The following is a 24,231-nucleotide window of genomic DNA, read 5'->3' as shown; positions in this document are numbered from 1 at the left end:
TGGCACAAATATTCGCATAACTCATATTTCCCTAATGTCTTTCCTTCGACGGTGCACAGTGTCACGTGGATGGGAATATGCATGGAAATGATATGCAGATGCATAGTAAAACCAGAGCTGTTAAAATATGTAAAACTAGGCATTGTAAGCTCCACATGTGGTGATTTTGGGGAGGAGACGCACATACGAATAAGATCCCGTGTAATTTATAAAGGGATTTTTGTGCAGTTTCTGGCTTACAAATGGTTTTATAAATCTGAAAACATTTGTGTGTAAGCAGAATCTAGCTTTTGCATGCATGTACACTTTTAGGATGAAATCTACGGGAAGTTTTATAAATGAGGCCCCGGGCCTTTAATAATGTTCTCAAAACATTAGCGCAAAAACATCATTCATACATCAATCATTAAACTTTTTTTCTGAAACAATTTAGTTAGACGTCCATCTAACATATTACTACTTGTTTCAGAACGTTCAGAGAACATTCAAAAGTAACGTTCCCATAATGTTAGAAGAATGATACAGTTGAATGTTCCCTTAATGTCTGCATGAACAAATGTTTTTTAAAAGTAACATTTTCACAACTAAATGGCAATGTTAACAAACCATTATAACATATTTCTCTTTAAATAAAAATATATTAATCATTTATAATAAATATTGCAATATTCCATAAAAAAAATAAAAAATAATAATAATAATTTAAATTTCATGGTGACTTTAAATCTGATTCTCCATCATATATTCAGTCCCCACAATAATTTTTGTTTGGCTTTGGAACAAAAATTTAAATTCTGGCATCATTTATAGACACAGCTAGACAACCATCAAACAAATCACAAACAATCATGAATATTATAGTGTCTATTTATTATGATGACATTCAGTCAGAAGACAGACAGAAGTCCTTTCCATCATCATGGCTAATTTACAACATAAATTAATGCTTTTTACAATCAGTGAAAACGCACGTTAATAAAAATTAACTTACAAATGCAACAACAGCTTATTGGTTGTTGTATAGAGTAGTCAAAAGGTTAACACACACATTAAAGGCCAAATTCAGTATTAGAAACAAAACTAGAGTGAAATGAAGATGAGGATCTGCTGTGGGAGTCTTCCTCAATGAGGATACGAGCACAGGAAGTGAGTCGTTACTGCGGCGGCACTTCCTGTGTGATGTGCTGCATGCTGCGGCTCTCAGAGCATGAAGATCTGCTCGTGGTTTTGCTCCTGCGATGGCTGTCGAGGGCTTGGGAGACTGACGCTGGCGGACGAGCTGTTATTCATCGAGGGAAGATGATCTGCAGCTTTAGCTCTGCCTGCTAAAAACTTATCAAACTCTGTCAGCGAGAATAAAGAGAACACGATGAATGACTTACAGTGTGTGTGAATGAGATATAATGAGTAATAAACATCAGCAGATTCTCACCTTCACTGGTCACACCCTCACTGTCATCAATGTCAGGCTGAAAAACATCATCAACATCCAGAAATATGTTTAGAATGAAATTCTAGCAGTTTATCATGATATCATGCATGGATATTCTGTTACATAAGTTGTGTGTGAATATCATGATCATTTTGCCTTTTTTGTAGTTGTGTCAGGAGAGAGATTAAAATCACAATAGGTCCAGTAAAGTGTGCGCTGTGCTGTGACTCCAGCAGATGGCGCTGCAGCTCAGCATTACACTCGCATGCATTGCTCATAGTGTGAAGTGTAAAAACAGATCTCTCTTTACCATCTCTGCAGACAACCACTTCTCGATGTCGTCCATGGCGGAGCTGCGTGGAGCCGGAGCCTGACAGGACACAAAACACCACAAATGTTCCTCACAAGATCTCACGTTTGTTAATTATTGATCACCTGTGTGTGACGCTGATCCTTTAGAGATGATTGTAAAAAGTTTCCGTTCATCTGTGAGCACATGCAAATCACACAGATCACACAGACAACGCCCAACCAACCATCACCTGACAGCGTAAATCTGCTCCACATAAAAGGCCTCTCGTGATTATTGATCAATCATCTGATTGAGATTATTTGATCCGATCACAATTATTTGAAATAATGGTGCAGTTTACATTTCAATCACATTTTGCCATCCAAATAAGGGAAATTTAAGCTCTTAAAGAAATGACATCAAATGCATGATATCGTGCATGGATATTTTACAAGGTTTGTTAGTTTAATTATATTATATTATATTATATTATATTATATTATATTATATTATATTATATTATATTATATTATATTATATCACTATCAGACAAAAGTTTGGAAACATTACTATTTTTAATGTTTTTGAAGAAGTCTCTTATGCTCATTAAAGCTGCATTTATTTAATAATAAACACAGAAAAAACAATAATATTGTGAAACTTTATTACAATTTAAAATTATAGTTTTCTATTTCAATATATATTAAAATATAATTTATTTCTGTGATCAAAGTTGAATTTTCAGCATCATTACTCCAGTCTTCAGTGTCACATGATCCTTCAGAAATCATTCTGATATGATGATGTATTATCAATATTGGAAACAGTGCTGTTTAATATTATTTTATAACCTGTGAGACTTTTTCAGGATTCTCTGATGAATAAAAAGTAAAAAAAAATACTTTTATTCAGCACGGATATGTTAAATTGATAAAAAGTGATGGTAAAGATATATATTGTTAGAAAAGATTTATATTTTGAATAAATGCTGTTCTTTTTAACCTTTTATTCATCAATGAATCCTGAAAAAAGTCTCACAGGTTCCAAAAAAATATTAAACAACAACTATTTTCAACATTGATAATAATCATAAATGTTTCATGAGCATCAAATCATCATATCAGAATGATTTCTGAAGGATCATGTGACACTGAAGATCACTGAAGAGCTTTGATCACAGGAATAAATTATATTTTAAAGTATATTAAAATAGAAAACCATAATTTTAAATTGTAATAATATTTCACAATATTACTGTTTTTTCTGTATTTATTATGAAATAAATGCAGCTTTAATGAGCATAAGAGACTTATATTACTTATATTTATAAACTTATATTAATTTCCACAGCATTAAAGTAAGTCAAATAAGCCTATTTTATTACACTTTTTAATAATATAATATAATATATATATATATAATATATATATATATATATATATATATATATATATATAATTTATTTATTTATGTGTGTGTGTGTGTTCGGGCGTTTTAGTGCTGATATTTGCTGCAGTTTGTGTCTCATTTGAGTTGAATGAATCGAAGCGTGAAGTGGCAACTCTGTGAAACCCACCAGACCCTCACTGTAAATCCACTGAGACTGACGCACCCAGTCGCTCTCGCCGCCCTTCACACACAAACACACTCCAGCACATCAGACACAGTACCGTACACGCGTGATCAGAGTCATGTGAGGGAGCGTGTGTGTGTACTGACCCCTGCCGTGACCTGCAGCCGCGTGTCCAGAGCTTCAGCCAGACCCTCCACTGCTCCGGGGTCCTCGTACCGCACACTACACACACATCACAACATCGTCACACACACACCTCACTTCACTTGCCCTCTAAAGACCTTCAGATGTACGTCAAACACAAACCTCTTCCTCTGTTCGGCCAGAGAGCTGCTCCTCGTCTGAGCAAACATGTCAAACTCTTCATCTTCAGGCGCTGAGACACACACACACAGGTTACATCCAGGTCTTGCACTGAATGAAACTGCAGAACTGGATCTCTCTTACCTGAACTGTGTGTGAGGTCAGATGAGGGGTGGGGCTCGTGTTGATTGACAGCTGGGAGAGTGTTCTGATTGGGTAATGGAGACTCAGGGCTGAGGTCAATAAGGTTTCCGTTCTCAGTCTGGTCACATAAACCATAAAATCATTGCATAAGTATGTGCAGAATATCAATATACAATCATACAATTACAAACAATCTCTATAGATGTTATTGGGCAATATAATTTTACCAACATTTAATCAGTTGCTTCATTTCTATTTCTGTGCAGTTGAGCTAAGTAGCTCCGCCCAACGCAAATTCTTATTGGTCCAAATCAAACTCCACATGTATATGGAGAGCAGCAGTGAGAAGTTAAAATTCTACTCATTTTCTCCAGATATATTTCATTTTATCCATTAAAGACAGTGCTAATGTGAGGTCAAGGCTGTTAATCAATGGTTTATGGTTTTGTTGAAGCCATACGTTTGCATTATTTCAGGTTATTTTTAAAGGTGCCCTAGAATCAAAAATTGAATTTATCTTGGCATAGTTGAATAACAAGAGTTCAGTACATGGAAAAGACATACAGTGAGTCTCAAACTCCATTGTTTCCTCCTTCTTATATAAATCTCATTTGTTTAAAAGACCTCCGGAAAACAGGCGAATCTCAACTTAACACTGACTGTTGCTTAACAGTCGGGATCATTAAGATGTATGACCCCAATATTTGCATATGCCAGCTCATGTTCAAGGCATTACACAAGGGCAGCCAGTAACGTCTGGATCTGTGCACAGCTGAATCATCAGACTAGGTAAGCAAGCAAGAACAACAGCGAAAAATGGCAGATGGAGCAATAATAACTGACATGATCCATGATAACATGATATTTTTAGTGATATTTGTAAATTGTCTTTCTAAATGTTTCGTTAGCATGTTGCTAATGTAATGTTAAATGTGGTTAAAGTTACCATCGTTTCTTACTGTATTCACGGAGACAAGAGCCGTCGCTATTTTCATTATTAAACATGTGCAGTCTGTATAATTCATAAACACAACTTCATTCTTTATAAATCTCTCCAACAGTGTGTAATGTTAGCTTTAGCCACGGAGCACCATCAAACTCATTCAGAACCAAATGTAAACATCCAAATAAATACTATACTCACATGATCCGACGCATGCATGCATTATGCATGACAAACATCTTGTAAAGATCCATTTGAGGGTTATTTTAGCTGTGTGAACTTTGTTTATGCACTGTATTATAGTGGAGAGCTCGGGGGCAGGGAGCGCAAGATTTAAAGGGGTCGCGCGCTGAATCTGTGAATAGTTAATGATGCCCCAAAATTGGCAGTTAAAAAAATAATAATAAAAAAAATCTATGGGGTATTTTGAGCTGAAACTTCACAGACATATTCAGGGGACACCTTAGACTTATATTACATCTTGTGAAATAATGTTCTAGGGCACCTTTAAAAATAATCATGTTGAACAGCTGATATTTGTTGTGAAAAAAACATTTTACCCATGATGCCATACAGAAAATTAGAGTAAACAGCGAGTAAATCATGCAAAAAGAGCTTGCAGGGAATGCCCACTCCCATTAACAATATATTTTAAGCTTATTGCAAAATATGCATTTTAACTTAAAGTTAAGTATATTGTTTCTATACATATAATCAACAAGTTTAAATAAATATTTTTATATTTTTCATTCATGTAATTTGCAATGCTTCATGGGATTGTAGTTCTTTCCTTCATTACAGCTGTTAAGTTCACAGTCTTTTTGTCTAATTTTCAAATAATTTACTTCAAATCAAAGTTTGTAATGTTGTAATAAACCTTATAGCTGGTATGTTTGGTTCATGGCTTATAACATTTTTTTGGTAACACTTTGGTATGGAGAACACATTCACTATTAACTACGACTTTTGCCTCAAACTCTTAATTTACTGCTTATTAATAGATATTTAGGTAGTTGTTGTGGTGTTTAAGTTAAGGTATTGTAGAATATGGTCATGCAGAATAAGGCATGAATTAAAGACCTAGGACATTTTTGGGTCACCTGACTCGCCTGTACTTTTCTTTGTTTTTCTAACCCATTCTAGCGGTCAGCATCATATACCATTTTAAACAGGAGTGCTTGAAGTTTCTATCTAGCTCATTTAACGTCTCAAATTTACATTTATTTTGTCTGAGAATGGATGAATTTAACAGAATTAAGAAAACCATCAGCACAATTTTGGTGTTTTTTTTTACTGTGAACTCAAACAGAACATCATTTTTCCCTTTATAAAGTTACACCTGGGTGTTCTAGATTTCCAGATGAAATTTTGTCTTCATGTAACAATCTTTAAGCAAGTTATAGCCATTTATTACATCATTAATATAGGCACTTTTCAGTGAACCACTGGAGTTTTTTATTTGCTGACAATGTAGATGTGTCCAAAAAAGTTCAGGAAGTAAAGTAAATAGAAACACTGTTATATAATAACAGAGCCCTGAAGCAAAAGTGACACACTCGCACATACACACACACACTCACACACACTCATGCAAATCTGTTATTTTGTGTTTGTTTTAATGGACGCAAATATGCACGCATGCAACTACTTTCACTTGCTCTGTTCAAATTTGCAAAGAAATATGCTAATTGGTGGATCAAAAGACCAAAACCTGTGTTTATTGGTTGAGTAGATGATAGTTTCAACTAATCTGGGCACAGGGGTGGGACTAAGCATCAACAATCATTCCTGTTTGGCTCAGAGGATAAAACAGCACAGGTTTCTTCGCTGATTAAAACTTGATGACACAATCACGTTCACTATGGAGCTTTAATGTCTGACAGAGACAAACAGGATACCATGCTTTATAGGTACTAATAAACAGCAAGTTAATAAGCAACTAGTTACAAGGGAGGACTGTTCCCCATACTAAAGTGTACCAATACCTACTGGAAAAATGTCACTTACTCTAACATCAGACATTTCTGATTGCCTGATTTACTTGGAAGTCAGAACAGATGAAGGTTTACCTGTGACTCCTGCTGTTCTTCTGTGTTCGATGTCTGCATGTTCAACCTGTCAAACCTTCAACCAGAGAAAGAGAGAGAGAGGGGAAGTGTTACAGTAGATCTGGACACTGGATTAGACTCGCTCTTCACTGGAGCATCACTGCACCTCTCATAGCGGATGAACGCGTTGTTGAGATCATCATTGATGAGCAGAAGTTCTCCGATCATCTCGTCCTCTGATAGATTAGGAATCAACTCTACAACCCTCTGCTGCATCTGCTTACACACCGAATACAGCTGCTGCTCACACACACACACACACACACAGTGACCAGGTTAGCCATGATCAAAACACGTTACACGACTACTAAAACACACGCTAACAGACACACACCTGCAGCAGTTCTGTGTCCGATGCTGAAGTTTCTCCAGGTTTGATGTTATTCAACATCTCAGTCATGACGGTCAGATTTCCTTTGACCAGATCCAGTTCAGAACTCAGCTTCTGCTTCTGGAAGGAAACCAGTCAGAACAAACACACAAACGCTGAGCACTTCAAACCATACAAACCAAACTCACTGATCTCAAACCCCTGAACTCTCGAGCACCAGTGTGCGATTTGTCTTTTTCCTGCCTGTGCTTTCATATTCCCCTCTTTTGGTGAAACAGGATGCATTTCCCATTTCTGACAGTAGATGGGGCAACCTGTCACTCTTATTAGATCCACCAATAGCAAACCATTCAATCAATTCCCCACGGACAAAATCAAGCCCCACCCTACATTTGTTCTTGTTCCAGAAGCATTTAATTTCAATATACGACACAACTTCAGTTTCATGCCGACTTTAACGAATCACTCCCTGCTGAGCGTGTGTGTTTGTACCTCCTCAGGTGAAACGGGGGTCAGTTGTCCGTTCGATGGGACACACTGAGGAGTGTGTGCCACTGGTGACGAGTTAGTGCGTGTCCTAGAAGCAGGCGGGGACACCGATGAGGAAGACATCTCATTTTCTGGAATACTCTATGAGAGATGATGAAGAGTGAAGAGAAACACAGGAGTGATTCACACAGCAATGCTCATTCTGTCATCATTTACTCAATCTCATGTCGTTCCAACATTATTTGTTCAGTGAAACATAAAAAAAGATGTTTAGCAGAATGTTCACGCTGCTCTTCTATATATTCACTAGGGCTGGGACAAAAAATCATTGCATCGTGAATTAGGGCTGAAACGATTAGTCGACATTATCGACTATTAATAAAGAATTGTCAAAAAATCTTTTTGTTGTCGAATAGTCTTTTGATCTCATACTGAATGACCTATTTGAAGGGCCTGCGATAACGCGGTTTGACCAGTGGGGCGCTGTAGCGCAGTACTGTAATGCAGCCCTCCCGGATCGAATCCAATAGAAGAAGACACGGTGCTTCAGAGTGCATAGTGCAAATGAAATGTGGGAGCACAATGAATCAGCTTGTCGAATCATGATCAAACCGCCAAACTGCTGAAATCACGTGACTCTGGCGCTCCGAACCACTGATTCGACACAAAAGATTCATAACGCTCCGAAGCTTCCTGAAGCAGTGTTTTGAAATCGGCCAATACTAAATAAGTCATTATTTTCTTTATTTTGGCACACCAAAATATACTCGTGGCTTTATAATATTAATATTGAAGCACTGTACTCACATGAACTGATTTAAATATGTTTTTAGTGCATTAATGGATCTTAAGAGAGGAAATGTCATTGCTGGCTATGCAGGCCTCACTGAGCCAACGGATTTCATCAAAAATATCTTAATTTGTGTTCTGAAGATTAATTAAGGTCGTATGGGTGTGGAACGACACGAGGGTGAGTAATTAATGACATTATTTTCCTTTTTGGGTGAACTAACCCTTTGACATAGCATAAAACATAACGTTTAGCATAACTACAAAAAATGCTGTCCTGCAGTGCCAAACTCACTGTTCGCCACACGTCCATTTTCTCACGCAGTGAAAGATGCATCGCAGAACCAAGAGGACACAGACAGCGTGCCAACAGATAAGAGAGATCAGGTTACTTTTGATATAAAACGAAGACTTAACTTTAAATTCTGTCAATTTTAAACAATACATGTAGTTTTGGTGCTCTTTAATGTGGCGTGACAGATCACTGTAGTGCCTCAGGTCAAGGTTCTGAGCTTAGTTTTTAACAGCAGATGGCACTGTGTGCTTTAGAAACAGCTGTACTTTAGAAATAGTCCTAGTATTCACTATCGAAAACTACTAGACTTTTTATTAAAGTACCCCTATTATGCTTTTTGGGATATTCCCTTTCATGTAGTGTGTAATAAAGATGTTTGTGAATGTAAAAGGTCTGCAAAGTTTCAAAGATCAACTAATTTGCATAATGCCAGTCTATGGCCTTCACTGGCTGAACAGCGTCTCTTTGCCCCGCCCTCAATCACTGTCGTTGTATCTGAGACTGGAAGAGTTTTGCATCACTGTGTATCAAGTGCTGAGATTCAGATATGATAATGAGCATTTGGATCCTGACCAATCACAACAGACTGGGCCATCTGACTAATCAGAGCAGAGCAGGCTCTCAGAAAGGAGGGGCTTAGAGATAATTATGTATCTTTAAAAATATCATAATATGGGCACTTTAATTTCTATGACTGGAAAGCATTGTTGTAAAATTCCCTGATAAGAATAAAAAAGCAATGTTTCACTCCACTATGGACTATATGCACGGAGCGTTCTTTAGAACTTCAGCATTAATATAATCCAGCTGGAAAACCTCCGTTGAGAGTCATGTGCTGGTGTGTTGAGCATCAGTAGTGTAATATTTAGTTTATAATCAGAATATAGTCACTTAAATAGTCAGACATAGCATTAATTTACTTATTCAAACGTAAGACGACATAAAAAATAAATAAATAAAGACGTACCTCAGTGTTCCTCCTCGACTAAATTCAATTCGACCATCAGTTTTCACACTTTTATGTGAAAAAAAGCTTCAAAGATTAAATATTTATTGTGCACTTTAGTGTGTTTTTACAAGTGTGCATAAATCATTGATCTTGTGCTGCACTGACTGACAGCTTCAGTGATTATAAAGAGAGAGCGGCGCTTGCTTTCTGTGTCATTCATTCACAAGAAAAGTTATTGTTTCTCAGGAGATTTTGTGAGTATTTCATACTTCAAATTGACAAAATGTGTTTTTAAACCTAGTTATTTTATAATATTTAATATTTAGTTGAAAACAAAGTGAAAAGCGATTAGAGGAAATGGCTGATTTATGCGCAAATAAATGCTACTTTGCCGCCACCTGCTGGTTAAAGTGCTAATTAGTGTTTTTTTTCATTTTTAAATAAGTATTTTCTATCAAATGTTGAATTTCCTACATTTTAAAACATTTGGTTTTACAATGGGCACAATCTCAGAAGGATGAACAAATAATGTTTGTGGTCATCACATTAAAAATAACATTTGCTGTGTGTGTCTAATTACAGATACGGCGTTTTTAAACAATCCCAATAGCTTCGTCTTTATTGCAATCAATAAAACTGGTTTATTGGCAAATTAGGTAAATGTGATAACTGCATTAAAATATAAATACAATATTAAAAAGTCAACCATTGATGGTTTTGTGTCGAGGTACAGCGACTACATAATGAACAGCTAACAGTTCACCGGAAATGCCCGAGCTGGCTTAACGACAACCAGGAAGTAACCGTTCATGTATTCCATAGTCGCTAACTAACACTGGACGACTGTGGATGTGAGATTTACCCGGTTGGGTGTGTGGATGGGAGAGAGGGCGTCTAGATCCGTCATTGGAAACTCCAGGCCTCTCCGCCTCAAATCCTCATATACGCTCACCACTCCAGACAGAGCTGGAATGTTCCGGAAGGCATCGGCCCACGCCTGCAACACAGAAGAGCGTTAATGCTCAGCGGAGCCGCTGCATTAACAACACCTGCAGTGAGACTCACCTGGATGAGGCTCAGGACTCGGTCGTGAAGGATCATGGGTGGGTTGTTTTTGGGCAGTATTGCCCTGACCAGGACGCCCTCCACAAACTCTCTAGAGCAGACATGCACATGGAAACGCTGGCCACAGTTCTTCACACACGTCTCAAGAACCTGAAACAAAGAACCATCTTAAGATGGAGGACACACACATGCGGTCCTGTAGAGGAAGTGATGTAACAGACACTCACAGTCAGAGCCAGCATCACCTCCCTGAAGTTCTTATTACCCACAATTCTCTTCTTTAAAGCTTTCGCTGCATCTTTGGGTCTGAAAAACAACATAAACATTCAGAGGACAGAAAGAGGCAGGCGTCGCTGTGATAACTGGAGGTGATGGAGTCGCACCCGTCATCGGTCTCGTTGATGATGTCACAGATCTCCAGGTTGAGGCTCCAGTCCTCCGACTGCAGGGCAGAACTGGTGGCTTTCTCTGGCACACAAACAACCGATAAACTCCATGAAGAAAATGTTTAATTCATATGAAATGCAACCAATGACAAATGCAAAGTGAGTTAAATAAAAACCACCATGCATAAATTATCAGACACATTACAGAATTACAAAATGTCATGCCGTTTTTATTGACCTATTAAGGAGTGAAACTCTTTCTGTCAAAGGGGTTTTCAGACAGATGATGTCAGGAGAAATGTGACCTTTAATACTGACAGATTTATCCACCTGCAGCGTGGGCATTTGTAGCTTGAAACAGAGAGGCTTCCGGTCTCAGTTACTTTAGCTGTACAAAAACAGTCTGCAAACTGGTATTTGTTATCATGTAATTGTAATTTATTATCTTAATCATAAACACTACTGTTTACTGCACTTTGTTAGTCTTCGAGTTATTTACTTAATAAATCAGAAGTCTTGCACATCCACAGAAAATAGCTTACTTTTGTGCACTGGTGGTCAAATGTTTGAAATTATTACGATGTTGTTTAATGTTGTTTTGAAAGAAGTCTATTCCGCTCAACCGAGGCTGCATTGATCAAAAATAAAGTGAAAAACAGAAATAGTATGAAATATTATTACCATTTAAAATAACTACTTTCTATGTGAATATACTGTAAAATGTGATCAAAGCTGAATTTTCAGCATCATTACTCCAGTCTTCAGTGTCACATGATCCTTCAGAAATCATTCTGATATGATGATTTGATGATCAAGAAACATTTCTGCTTCACATTTTTGTGGAAACTGATATTTTTCAGGATTCTTTGATGACTATAAAGTCATGCATTTATTTTCAGCAATTTATTTAATGCATTTATTTAATGTGCCTTTGCTGAGTTAAAGTATTACTTTCTTCTTTTTTTTAATCTTATTTAACCCAAACTTTTGAATGGCAGTGTTTCATTAAAAAAAAAAAAAAAAAAAAAAAAAAAAAGCAAATATTGCAAAAAAAAAAAAAACTAAAAAAACCCGGCAAAATAATAATAATCAGCAAAAACGGATTTCAACATTGATAATAATAAGAAATGATCTTAGAATGATTTCTGAAGACTGGAGTAAATTCGGCTTTGGAATAAATTACATTTTAACATACAGTATATTCACATAGAAAAGAATTATTTTAAATGTAATATTTCACAATATTACTAGTTTTACTGTATTTTTGATCAAATAAATGAAGACTTGGTGAGCACTTCTTTTTTTAAAAAACATTAAAAAAACCTTAAAGGGTTAGTTCACCCAAAAATGAGAATTTTCTGTCATTAATTATAGAATATTTTTGGTGCGCCAAAAAAACAATATAACGACTTTTATAGTGATGGCTGACTTCAAAACACTGCTTCAGGAAGCTTAGGAGCGTTATGAATCTTTTCTGTTATGAAACGCGTGTCAAACCGCCAAACTGCTGAAATCACGTGACTTTGGCGCTCCGAACCGCTGATTCGACACAAAAGATTCATAACGCTCTGAAGCTTCCTGAAGCAGTGTTTTGAAATCGGCCATCACTATAAAAGTCATTATATTGTTTTTTTGGCGCACCAAAAATATTCTCGTGGCTTTATAATATTAATATTGAACCACTGTACTCACATGAACTGATTTAAATATGTTTTTAGTACATTAATGGATCTTGAGAGAGGAAATGTCATTGCTGGCTATGCAGGCCTCACTGAGCCATCGGATTTCATCAAAAATATCTTAATTTGTGTTCTGAAGATGAACAAAGGTCTTACGGGTGTGGAACGACACGAGGGAGAGTAATTGAAGACATTATTGTCATTTTGGGGTGAACTAACCCTTTAATGTTTCCAGACTTTTGACCAGTACTGTTTGTATGTGTTTTGTTACCTCATATAAAATACATTTCTTTACAATTTTCTGTATACTGCAAAATAAGGAAATCAATAAAGTAGGCCTAAATAAACAGTACATTTAGAGAGCGGGGATGAGGTTTTACTACTAATCTTGAAGATTTTTCTCCTGTTATGAAAATAGTCACAATGCAAAAAATCTTACTGATGAATTTCAGTTTGTATACTCTATTTCTCTGCCTGATACAGTTGATCCAAACCACGTGATTAAAACAAACATGAGCTTCACCCAGCTGAGACCTCACACACACACACACACTCCCCCTCTCTCTTTCATGTGACTGTCAGCTGCTTTTAACCACATTCTTTGGAGGTGTTTTTATTACATTAATGTGAAAAAGAGAAAATAAACACAGTGAGAAAGTGAAAAGAGGAAGTGTCATTATTTGTTAAAAAGTAACGAAGCTTCTGACACAGTTCCGCAGCACAATGAACTTTGGCCGTTTATAAACAGGCATCAGCATTACACCTGAAAGTACAGTCCCACCTGACCCTCATTAAACACCAGCCTGACTTCATCACATTAACGGATCTCTTCACTCCTCTGTTTTGATATCTTACTAGTTTTCCCGCATCACTCGGTTCTCTGCGCGTGAGACGCGTCTGATCACTCCGTCACGCGCGCGCGACTTAAAAAAGTTATTATTAAGCGACTCCAGCACACACGAACTACTGTTACTGTAAAACACTTACGGATCCGCTGTCCGACAGGAGACGAAAACACGCTGCCGATGAGAAACTCCATCTGTGAGCTAAAATGTCTGAGTGACGCGGCGCGCTCACATATGACTGAACCATGAACGCGCGCTCACGAGAAGGAAGTGCAATAAAGATATTATGTCAAATATCGCGCGAATATTTAAGTTTCATCATTTTTAGAATCAATTCATAACACAAGAAACAATCAGATATTATATATTGAAATTTTATTACAGTATACGCTCTTTACAGGTATTATGTGCACAAAAAACAAAAAAGTATTATTGACAAAAATGTCAATGAACATATACAGAACATGACAAATAATTCTGCCTTCAGTCAGTGTGAAATAGCACCTTTGATTCACAATACTAACAAGAATGATTTACTACTTATGCTTTTCTTCTATACACAGGCATAATCATATAAAGGAACACACTTCACTAACACAGAGAAACTTGAGTCTAATTGCACTAATAGTGTCTCAATCACTAAAACATGAAGATTTCCTGGATTTCTCTCAGTAAAACAACAGCAAAACCTGAAATCACTTACATTAAGTTGCATGGCTGGCATTAAAAAAAAAAAACACATTACATGTCTTGGAAATAAAAATACAGGGGTAAACATATCAGTATGAAAACATCAGAAGTCAGTTGTGTGTGTTAGTATGGGATTGGTCCGTAATATGCTGTATAAGCAGCTACGATCCCGGCTGTTTCAGCCATGTGTTCACAGGCCAGATTCACTTCACACACCTCTCTCAAACTGAAGGACGGAAAGACAAAGGAATCACCATGAGAATCACAACACACACTTTGCTTCACCAGTCAGTTATGAACAATCAAATCATGTGATAAACATTGCTATTATTCCCATTAAAGGATTAGTCCACTTTTAAATAAACTTTTCCTGATAATTTACTCACCCCCATGTCATCCAAGATGTACATGTCTTTCTTTCTTCAGTGGAAAAGAAATGAAGGTTTTTGATGAAAATATTCCAGGATTTTTCTCCTTATAGTGGACTTCACTGGACTCCAAACAGTTGAAGGTCAAAATTACAGTTTCAGTGCAGCTTTAAAGAGCTTTAAACGATATCAGACGAGGAATAAGAGTCTTATCTAGAGAAACCATCGGATATTTTCGAAAAAAAAAAATGTATATACTTTATATAAACAAATGATCGCCATCCAAGTGCTTTTGCCAAAATCACACTTTCGTATTCATGTTTCATGTTTTGAAACTGTAAGTTTGACCTTCAACCGTTTGGGCTCCATTGAAGTCCACTATAAGGAGAAAAATCCTGGAATGTTTTCCTCAAAAAACGTAATTACTTTTCGACTGAAGAAAGAAAGACATGAACATCTTGGATGACATGGAGGTGAGTAAATTATCAGGAAATTTTATTTGAAACTGAACTAATCCTTTAAGTTATATTTGAATGTTATCTGAATGTTTAAGCAGCAAGTTTTTTCTTGGTGATGCGAACGTTAAGGGAACATTCCATGTTGTCAGTTTGCAAACATTATTGGAATGTTTCAGAATGTTCAGAGAACATTTAAAAGTAACAAGTGTAACATTTAAATTAGAACATTAGATGAACATTCCAAAACAAACAAAAAATTGTTCCGTGAATGATGCATAAATAATGTGTTTATTAAATCCCACTATTAAAATTTTCAAGAACGCTACTGAAAGAATGTTTGTTTATAACTTTATGAGAACCTTGCCAGAACATTCTGAGAACGTTTCCTGTTAGAAGACAGGTCTGTGTAGTTCACATCAGTGTGACAGTATCATTTATCTAACACTGTCAAATGTGGCTTGTGTGTGTGTGTGTGTGTGTGTGATTCACCTCTCCAGCTGTTGAGGACTCAGATTGGCCGCCGGTGTTCCTGCTCTCCGGTGCCTCAGCAGTGAAGCCGCCACATCCCTCTTCAGCAGCACGTGAGGGGCAGGCGTGCCTGAAAACAGACAAAAAACACTTTTAGTTCACCAAATCATACCAATGAGAAACCCAGATAGTCACGAGACGGGTTGTTTCTCACCTTCAGCGCTGACAGAGTTTGATTCGGACGAGGAAGAGGATGAATCTGAGGCAGAATCAGACGCGGAGTCAGACGCAGAGTCGGATGTGGAGTCGGATGCAGAATCAGATGCAGAGTCGGACTCAGAGGAAGAGGAAGCGGAATCGGAGTCTGAGGCAGATGAGGATGCTGATGAAGAGGCAGTATCAGTAGGAGCTCCGGAGGGAGGAACCACCACATCCACGACCACCACATCGTCTGCAGGCTCCGTGTACACTAGACACACATAGAACACACCGTTAAGGGTTCACCTACACAACGAGCTTCCAGATGATATATTGAGCGTGTCTCACCTCCCATAGATGCGCAGACAGACAGCAGAGCGCAGGCGGTGAGGAGCTTCAGGGTCTTCATGTTTCTTCAGGTGGCGGGTTCTTCTCTCAGTCGATGGCGTCTGTGTTGTTCGTTTCTTCTGTGTCTGTCATCCGTCTGGTCGCCAGTGTGTTTATACTCTCACTGTCACCCACACACACTGTTACAAGAGTTTGTGATTGGTTTGAGAATCGAGTAACGTCCTTGCCCCTTTCTGCATTCCAAAACCAACACACACACACACACACACACACATGTGTTCCAGCAACCGCAGGCTGGCAAACAGACACACATGCACCTAAATGTGGGAAACCGAGCCAAACCACTAACAAACATGCCATGAACGGCCCGTCACAGAGTGACCCGTCGCTGGCTGAGTTTAATGAAACGCCCGCCATGTCTGTGGGAAATGTAGGCGATGCTTCTAAATGTAAAACTTATATTTTTTCTCTAAATTCTAAGCAATGGTCATTCCAGGGCTCAAATGTTCCTGGATCAGGTCAGATGGACACTCTGGGATTCAAGAAACTACTGTATGAGGAAAATCTCACGGGAAAAGACCTGTGGATCCCTGTGTCGTGCCTGTTATGTAAGAGTCGATTCTGCAGATATTAGTCTGGCAAATGCAATAAAACCAGTTTGCTTCCGTTCAATCTAAATATATACACCAACTTAGTAAACAGAACGTGGGTCACATCACATGAAACATGTTATTAGGGTTTACAGGGATCCCCCATAATGCTCCGCTTCAGTTGTGGGCCCGATATATATGGTATATGTTTGTGTGATTGAGAACATACCATGTTGTTTATTTTTAAAACTCATTATAATGACTAAATCTAAAAGAAAACTTCAAAAACACTTATTTACTTTATTTTTGAGACACTTTTCTTTTTGAGCTCGTGCCCAAAACGAGCCATGTTTAGCTTACATCTGGAGATGTTTATCAATAAATTTGTCCCCAAACCACTAACCAGTTAAAATTTTAACTTGGGGGCTGTTCTGGGGCAGGTGAGGCCTTAAATGGCGTACATATGTTTGAAATTCCGTATAGAATGCAATAAGATATAGGAGCTGCTCACAGGGATCCAGGTTTGAGTCATAAGATGCAACAGATGCCCGTTCTGTTTCTGATGTAGCTACTACACGTGTTTGGGCTGCTACTGATTTAGAGTATTTGATTTGACACATCCAGTGCAAAAATTACATCACTGTAGACAACACTATACACATAGCTATGTCGATCTGTAATATAAAACACTTGAAAAAGAAAAAAAAAAAAACCTGAAATGTGAAAGTGACAACTCTGAAGATCATCTTAATTTAGTATTTTTCCTTATTTTGATTTTATTAATTAAAAAATGTCATGTTAGGATTAGAAACATTGAAGTTATTTGAGTTATAAGAAGCACTATTGTGTGATATTACTTATAGTCAGGGTTAGTCAGGGGAGTAACAAAATACATGTAAGTTGCGTATTTAAAATACAAAATTTGAGTAACTGTATTTCATTACAGTTACATTTTAAATGGGCGGTAATCAAATTACAGTTACATCCAAAAAGTATTTTAGATTAGCAAAGTGATTACTTTGAATTTCAATGCCATTTATTTCATTTAAACATTGCACTCTAAAAAATGCTGGGTTAAAAACAACCCAAGTTGGGTTAAATATGGACAAACCCAGCAGGTTGGGTTAAAGGACACCTATTATGCCCTCTTTCACAAGATGTAATATAAGTCTCTGGTCTGGTCAAGTTTCAGCTTAAAATTGGTTGAAAAAAATGGCTGGGTGAAAACAACCCAATCCTTGGTATTGTCCATATTTAACCCAGCATTTTTTAGAGTGTAATGTAAACTGTGACAAGCAATTATTGTAAACAACAATTGATGATTCTCCAACTCTGACAATCTACGAAATCATCCTAAGCTACATTTCTGCTCATAAGGTTCATACCCCTTTCAGAACATGCAACATTTTGATAATTTTAACAAAGAGGGTTCATAAAAATTGCATGTTATATTTTAGTACTGTCCTGAATACGTTATTTAACATAACAGATGTTTACACTCAACAAATGACCGAATTTATAAAAATTGCCCCATTTCTAAATTTAAATACCCATGAATCTTATGTTTTATGTTTTGTGATAGTAGTTTGTGAGTTTTTATCTCACAATTCTGATTTGTTTTCCTTGCAATTGCAAGTTTGCATCTCACAATTCTGACTTTTTTTTTTTCTTTCTCAGAATTGCGAGATTTAAATTCACAATTGTGCTTTTATAAAGTCAGAATTGGGAAATATAGGCCCGGTTCCAGAGACAGGGCTTAGATTAAGACAGGATTAGCCTATAGTTCAATTAGGAAGTATCTTTTATAAACATACCCTAGAAAAAAACATTACTGGTGCGCATTTTGAGACAAAACAATGGCACTGACATATTTTAAGATATGTCGATACAAGTTGCTTTCAGTTAAAACAGCTCAAACATGCATTTTAGTCTAGGACTAACTTAAGCCTTGTCTGTGAAACCAGGGGATTAACTCACAACTGCAAGTCAGAATTGCGTGACTTTTTTTCTGGAAAATTGCAAGTTTACATCTCACAATTCTGACTTCTTTTCTCGCAATTCTGACTTTATAACTCACAATTGCAACTTTATATCATGCAAATCTGTGGAAAAAAGTCAGATTTGTGAGATAAAAACTCACAATTACCTTTTTTGTGTTACATACTGAATAGTATTCTAAAGTATTGTCAAGTATTTAGATTAAGTTACAGAACTTGGGTAATCTAACGAAATATGTTACAAATGACTTTTTAAAGCATGTATTTTGTAATCTGTAGTGAAATACATTTTAAAAGTAACCTACCCATCCCTGCTTATAGTTCAATAAACAATAAGTAAAACTCACATTTTAGACAGAAAATAGTTATATTTTTTTTGCTCAGACAACAAAAATAATTCAAAACAAAGACAGAAAAAGCACTGTAAATTGCGAATTGGTTGAGTGAATAATTCAATGACTAAGTTTAGTTTTGTTTTTTAAATATTGTTAAACAAATCAGTTTAATAATCTGTCACTTACTTGTGTTGTTCCTAAATTATTGCTGAATTCTTAACCACACAGTACTAGCATTCTACTCTTACTATTTCTGCCATAGAAACATATAAAAGTAGTAAGAGTAGTATACTGTTCCGAATTCAGCATATGTTTTCAAACTAATCATTTGAAAAGATGAATCAATGACTCACTGGTTTTGTTTGAAAATGATTCAATGTTTTTAAAGGTGCAATGTGTAAAATATGGGAGGATCTATTGACAGAAATGCAATATACATAACTATGTTTTCCATTTCTATCTACATACACCGCGGGTCCCCTTACATGTTAAGCCACCATTTTGCACTGGCATGTTTCTACAGTAGCCCTAAACGGACAAACTGTTCTACGGATTGCGTTTAGTCACTGTGTTGTTCTTCTAAGTCATTCTTGTTTTAGAGGCAGCTTGCATCATCACTATGTTGAATACGCATAAAGAAGTAGTAGTAGTAGTAATAGTAATATGATTTATTAGAAGCACAGACTGTTCTTTGTTAGAAGTAAGAAGAAACCTCATTGCTTGACTGGCTACTCTCTTCTGTCTCAGACGACAACATCTGTCTTGTGTCGGCCAGACGGCCACCATAGCTTCTCTATGTGCTTCGAAAGGGAGGGGTGAGCGCCGTTGGTTGCAGTTCACAACCTCACCACTAGATGCTGCTAAAATTTACACACTGCACCTTTAAACAAATCGGTTGAATAATTGATTCAAATAATTCTCTCATAGAGACAGTCACGTGTCGCCGCCTACTGGTCTAACTATGTAACTTGCAGAAAGTGTCATAAATCATGCCACTGATAAACAGACTGACAGACTGTCTAGAACAAACACAAATGGAGTGAAACAGTCCCAGTGTTGTTCGACTGTTATATCAATCCAGTTTGACCAATCAGATTAGAGAACCAGAACTAATTGTTGATGATGGACAACACACTCAATATTGATTGCCAAATATAGTAACCTTTTCTCACAGTAGGACATAAAAATGACAACAGATGAAAACACTCAGGCAGAGATGTGACCTGTCCTGTTTTAACCTCTCTCTCTTTTTTTTGTGTGTGTGTGGGGGTGTGTGTGTGCGCGAGAACATCATACAGAGAGAAATGAGTTTTGGCCGGTCTGCTGTGTAATTTCCATGTCTAGGTTCTGTTTGGTCCGTTGGGTTTTGTTTAGTGTCTCAGTGGAAAGTCCTTCACAGAAATATGGCAGTGCTGTGTGTTATGTTCAATACTGTCCATCCACCTTATAATTTTCAGTGTTGTGTGGATGAATGCTTTTTTATATGTTTGAAAGTTTCCCCAGCACAAAAGCTGCAGAACAAGTTCATCCAGAAGCAAATGGAAATAAATCAGGATCTGCTCATCTGTTGAAGGATCTAATGCCGTTGAGCTTCTTCTTTAGAGGTTTGGTGTGACTCTCATCTCTTTAGCAACATGCCAAAGAGATCCATACAAACAGTTCTCAAGAGTTGAGAGAGTGAGAGAGATAGAGAGAGAGAGAGACAGAGAGAGAGAGAGTTCATGTAGTGCTCTGATGTGGCTTAAACTCTGGTTTCCACCATCACAGTAGACACCACAAACAAAACCACAGAATTTGTTTGTGTGTGTGTGTGTTAGTGTTATATAAAAGCAGCTGTATAGATAGTTTTGAATATTTCTGAGCCGTATGTCTGCAAACTTCCGATAATTACAGTGAGAGTTTGTCTGTTTTTAGCCTGTAATGTTTTTAGCAGAATGGATTCTTGACTCTGAGTCGTTGCTGTGAACCAAACCTCCACTGAGTCCAATGATATCAACATTATTTCATAGATAAAATCAGTTTCAATTAAAATTTCACTATTTCAACTTGAGAAAATGCAATTCGTCCTGCACTTTCTGTTCATCCTCATTGTGCTGTGACATTCCTCTAGAACAATAATCATTTGACCTTCCTGATGTGATATTATAAAAGTCTTTACAATGTTCAAACAGACATCAGATTCTCTTCATCAGTATTTCATCGTTTAAACTTTGCCATCATCAAGTTCGAGATTTCAGTGGGAAAATCGTAGTAAATAATGTAATGTGGTCCAAAGATATTTGCTACTCGTAGCTGTTTTCACACTGACCTTCACCTTGTAACATGTTGAATGTTACACAGCAAAATCTCCAGAGTTAAATCAACTCTGCTCAGAGAACATATGGTCCCTCTCTAAATAGTGCTAAAATAACACTAAAGCAGAGTTAAGGTTAATGAGATAATTAAGCAATTAAATAAGAGATGATTGTGCATTAGTGATGAACACCTGCTGTTAACAAGCAGACTCACTGAAGAAAGAGAAACACAAGAACTGACTTCAATCACGGCCTTATTAATTGCTTAATTATCTCATTAACTTTAACTCTGCTTCAGTGTTACTGAGCAGATTTGATGTAACTCTGGGGATTTTACTGTGTAGAGAAAGAGAAAAGGTTAGAAATGATACATTATGTCGAAATGCTATTACTCAACACAGCTGTAATGATTGTGGGTAATAGCTTAAGAACTAAAAGCCCATATCTTTCAAGAAGTAATCTGAATGTTAGTGGAAATAAGAGGAATAGCTAACAAAAAAATTGTTGCCATTATGTTATTTCTGAATGATCCCTAAACTTTCAATGCATACAGCTATTTTACATTTTGTTTATGCAAACATAAAGGGAACATTCCATTTAATAATTAAGCAAATGTTACAAATGTTGTGGGAATGTTACTTTCAAATGTTCTCTGAATTAAAAAAACAAAAACAAAATATAAATAACAATGTCTCAACATTTTTCTGTTTACTATTAAAGAGCAGATACCTCTGAAAGAACGTTCTATTAACGTTACTGGAAGGATGTTTGTTCATAACTTTGAGAAAACCTTACCAGAACGTTCTGAGAACATTCCCAGCTAACAAGGAACGTTCTGACAAGGTTCTCTCAAGCATGTGTTGTACAGTATCTCTCTCTCACACACACTCATGCAGGTTCAGTTTGTGCTGCAGTGTTTCATGAACTGACTGCTGATGGACTTCTGCTCGGTCACTCACGCAGGTCAGCACGAGTCCTGTGAGAGCACAGTAAACACGAGTGAGAAGAAATAAGACACATTATCAGCTGTCCGTCACTCATCATCTGTCTGTGTGCGTCTCTGTCTCATAACCTCGCTCTGAGGACACATCACCATGCATCTCGCTGCAGATTATTCTGCAAATGTCACGGCAGCAGTTCACACAAATAAACACAAACTCAGCCTATGTTTGCTTTCCAAGATTTTTTGGAGATTGTAACTCCCGCTTCCGCTCAGTAAACGAAAACCGCTCATTATCCACATTCGGCCCGGCTCAAGAATCCAGACGGCTTTCAGCACATTTAGATCTCCGTCTCTTAATCCTCAATCATTGCAGTTTACAGCTTTACAATGTGGCGTGTGCACACTATATATATGTCACAGCCAGACTCAGTGCTTCCCGTTTTGTGTGAGAAATGTAAACCTAATCACCTTTAATTCTTCACGACTCGTTCTGTCCTTCACTGCTGTTTTAGGACTTTGTGCATTAGAGTCTTATGCAGAGCTAACAGGGAACATTCTCTGAACGTTCTGGCAAGGTTCACAGAACGTTTGTTCTGCATCCGAAATCACATACTGTAGGTACTAAAAAATGATTTTATGGTGAAGTAAATACTAAAGAAAAAACAAATGTAATTTTACATGAAAAAGTTAGTTCAGGCAAGAATTTAAAAAACTAAGTAAATTCTATATTAGTGCTCGGTTAGTAGAAATTAAAGTGTAAATATCAACATTATAAAATTAATATAAAACTATGAGCTTTTCTGATTCTGGTGTTCCCATCATGCACTGGTCCTTGAATAATTAATTTTTCACTGTTTTAAAGCTGTTTTTACACTATTTTATCATTGCTTTTGTGGTTATGTTTAGTAAATTGCCATTTGTGACATTTGGAGTTCATTTTCTTCTCAAAATGGCAAATTCACACTCAAAAATGACCCATCGAATGTTGCCGTCATTGTGTATTGTGTACCAAGTATTGAGGTCAAACATTTTGTCACTTCTATTATATAGATATGGTGTCTACGCAAAATCTATTGTATTATTTACTTAGATGTTTAGATGTAAGTATAGCATAATATAATTCAGTGTTATATTGTTTGAGTGAAATGTATTGCAAAATAAACTTCTACTAAGTAGAAATTACTCAACCTTTTACTGTCCAAGTTATTTTCTTTGTTAATTTTACTTAGTTAAGTAGAGTTACTTAATCCCATATTTGAAATGTACTTAAAAAATATGTGTTCAAAAACTTGCGAAAGAAAAATTAAGTAAATTTTACGGTGTATATTTGGTTTAAAACTTTGCAATCATTAAAAAAAGCACATTTTATATAGTATCCTATGTAGCCTACAACATCCGCCATGTTGTCATTGTCATGTGACCTATGCCGTCAGTTGCATCGCTTCACTGCCATTCATAAATCCTCTCCCATGGCCTCATGGGATAGTAAAGTGTCTATCGAATACGCACTTTAAAATCTCAGAAGAAGTAGGCCATCAGCCTATATGTTGTTTTATGAATAGGGTCTGTCCAAATCCCCTCACTTGCAGTCTTTACACTTGACCACTTGTCTACTTACTTGACGTAGGTCCTGTATTTGGCTCAACTGAAGACTGCAAGTGTGTGTAGAACTTTTAATTACCCAATGGGTCACAAGCTAAAAATGCACGTGTTTACAGACCTTCATTTTGATTTTCAGAATAAACTTCTGAATGTCTGTTCAGCAGTCCCTGTGTAACAGGTGACACAATATAGTAATCGTGGTGTTTCTAATTAACTGATATTGCAAATGTTATGCAAAATACTCATCTTTGCACCAATAAATAATGTGCAACGCTTTATGTTTTACTACCTTTATTAATTTAACCTAAAGTGGAATG

The 24,231-nt window shown here is 36.8% G+C and overlaps 2 protein-coding genes across 4 annotated transcripts; both read right to left on the bottom strand.

Moving 5' to 3' along the window:
* Window positions 1–838: 838 nt before the first annotated feature.
* On the bottom strand, window positions 839–13,873 carry LOC137010857 (target of Myb1 membrane trafficking protein-like). 3 transcript variants are annotated; one of them, XM_067373251.1, is made up of 17 exons: window positions 13,766–13,873; window positions 11,097–11,181; window positions 10,941–11,019; window positions 10,714–10,863; window positions 10,511–10,645; window positions 8,700–8,720; window positions 7,619–7,756; window positions 7,130–7,246; window positions 6,902–7,035; window positions 6,757–6,811; window positions 3,745–3,862; window positions 3,604–3,673; window positions 3,444–3,519; window positions 3,301–3,354; window positions 1,743–1,802; window positions 1,433–1,469; window positions 839–1,343 (listed from the first exon to the last, which is right to left on the bottom strand). In XM_067373251.1, the coding sequence occupies exons 1-17, from the start codon at window positions 13,815–13,817 to the stop codon at window positions 1,201–1,203; spliced, it is 1,524 nt and encodes a 507-aa protein (XP_067229352.1). In that variant the 5' UTR covers window positions 13,818–13,873; the 3' UTR covers window positions 839–1,200. The 3 variants fall into 3 exon arrangements, with proteins under 3 accessions (XP_067229352.1, XP_067229354.1, XP_067229353.1); XM_067373253.1 differs by lacking the exon at window positions 3,301–3,354; XM_067373252.1 differs by lacking the exon at window positions 8,700–8,720.
* Window positions 13,874–14,436: 563 nt separating this feature from the next.
* Window positions 14,437–16,273, bottom strand: bglapl (bone gamma-carboxyglutamate (gla) protein, like). The gene is made up of 4 exons (XM_067374577.1): window positions 16,154–16,273; window positions 15,822–16,076; window positions 15,629–15,737; window positions 14,437–14,539 (listed from the first exon to the last, which is right to left on the bottom strand). Exons 1-4 carry the CDS (start codon window positions 16,212–16,214, stop codon window positions 14,437–14,439), a joined length of 528 nt encoding a protein of 175 aa, XP_067230678.1. The 5' UTR covers window positions 16,215–16,273.
* Between the last annotated feature and the right edge of the window lie 7,958 nt (window positions 16,274–24,231).

This window comes from Chanodichthys erythropterus, chromosome 21 (assembly GCF_024489055.1).
Source record: "Chanodichthys erythropterus isolate Z2021 chromosome 21, ASM2448905v1, whole genome shotgun sequence".
NCBI classification, from domain to species: domain Eukaryota; kingdom Metazoa; phylum Chordata; class Actinopteri; order Cypriniformes; family Xenocyprididae; genus Chanodichthys; species Chanodichthys erythropterus.
The sequence above is the reverse complement of the archived record's forward strand: the minus strand, read 5'-3'. Positions and strand labels throughout refer to the sequence as shown.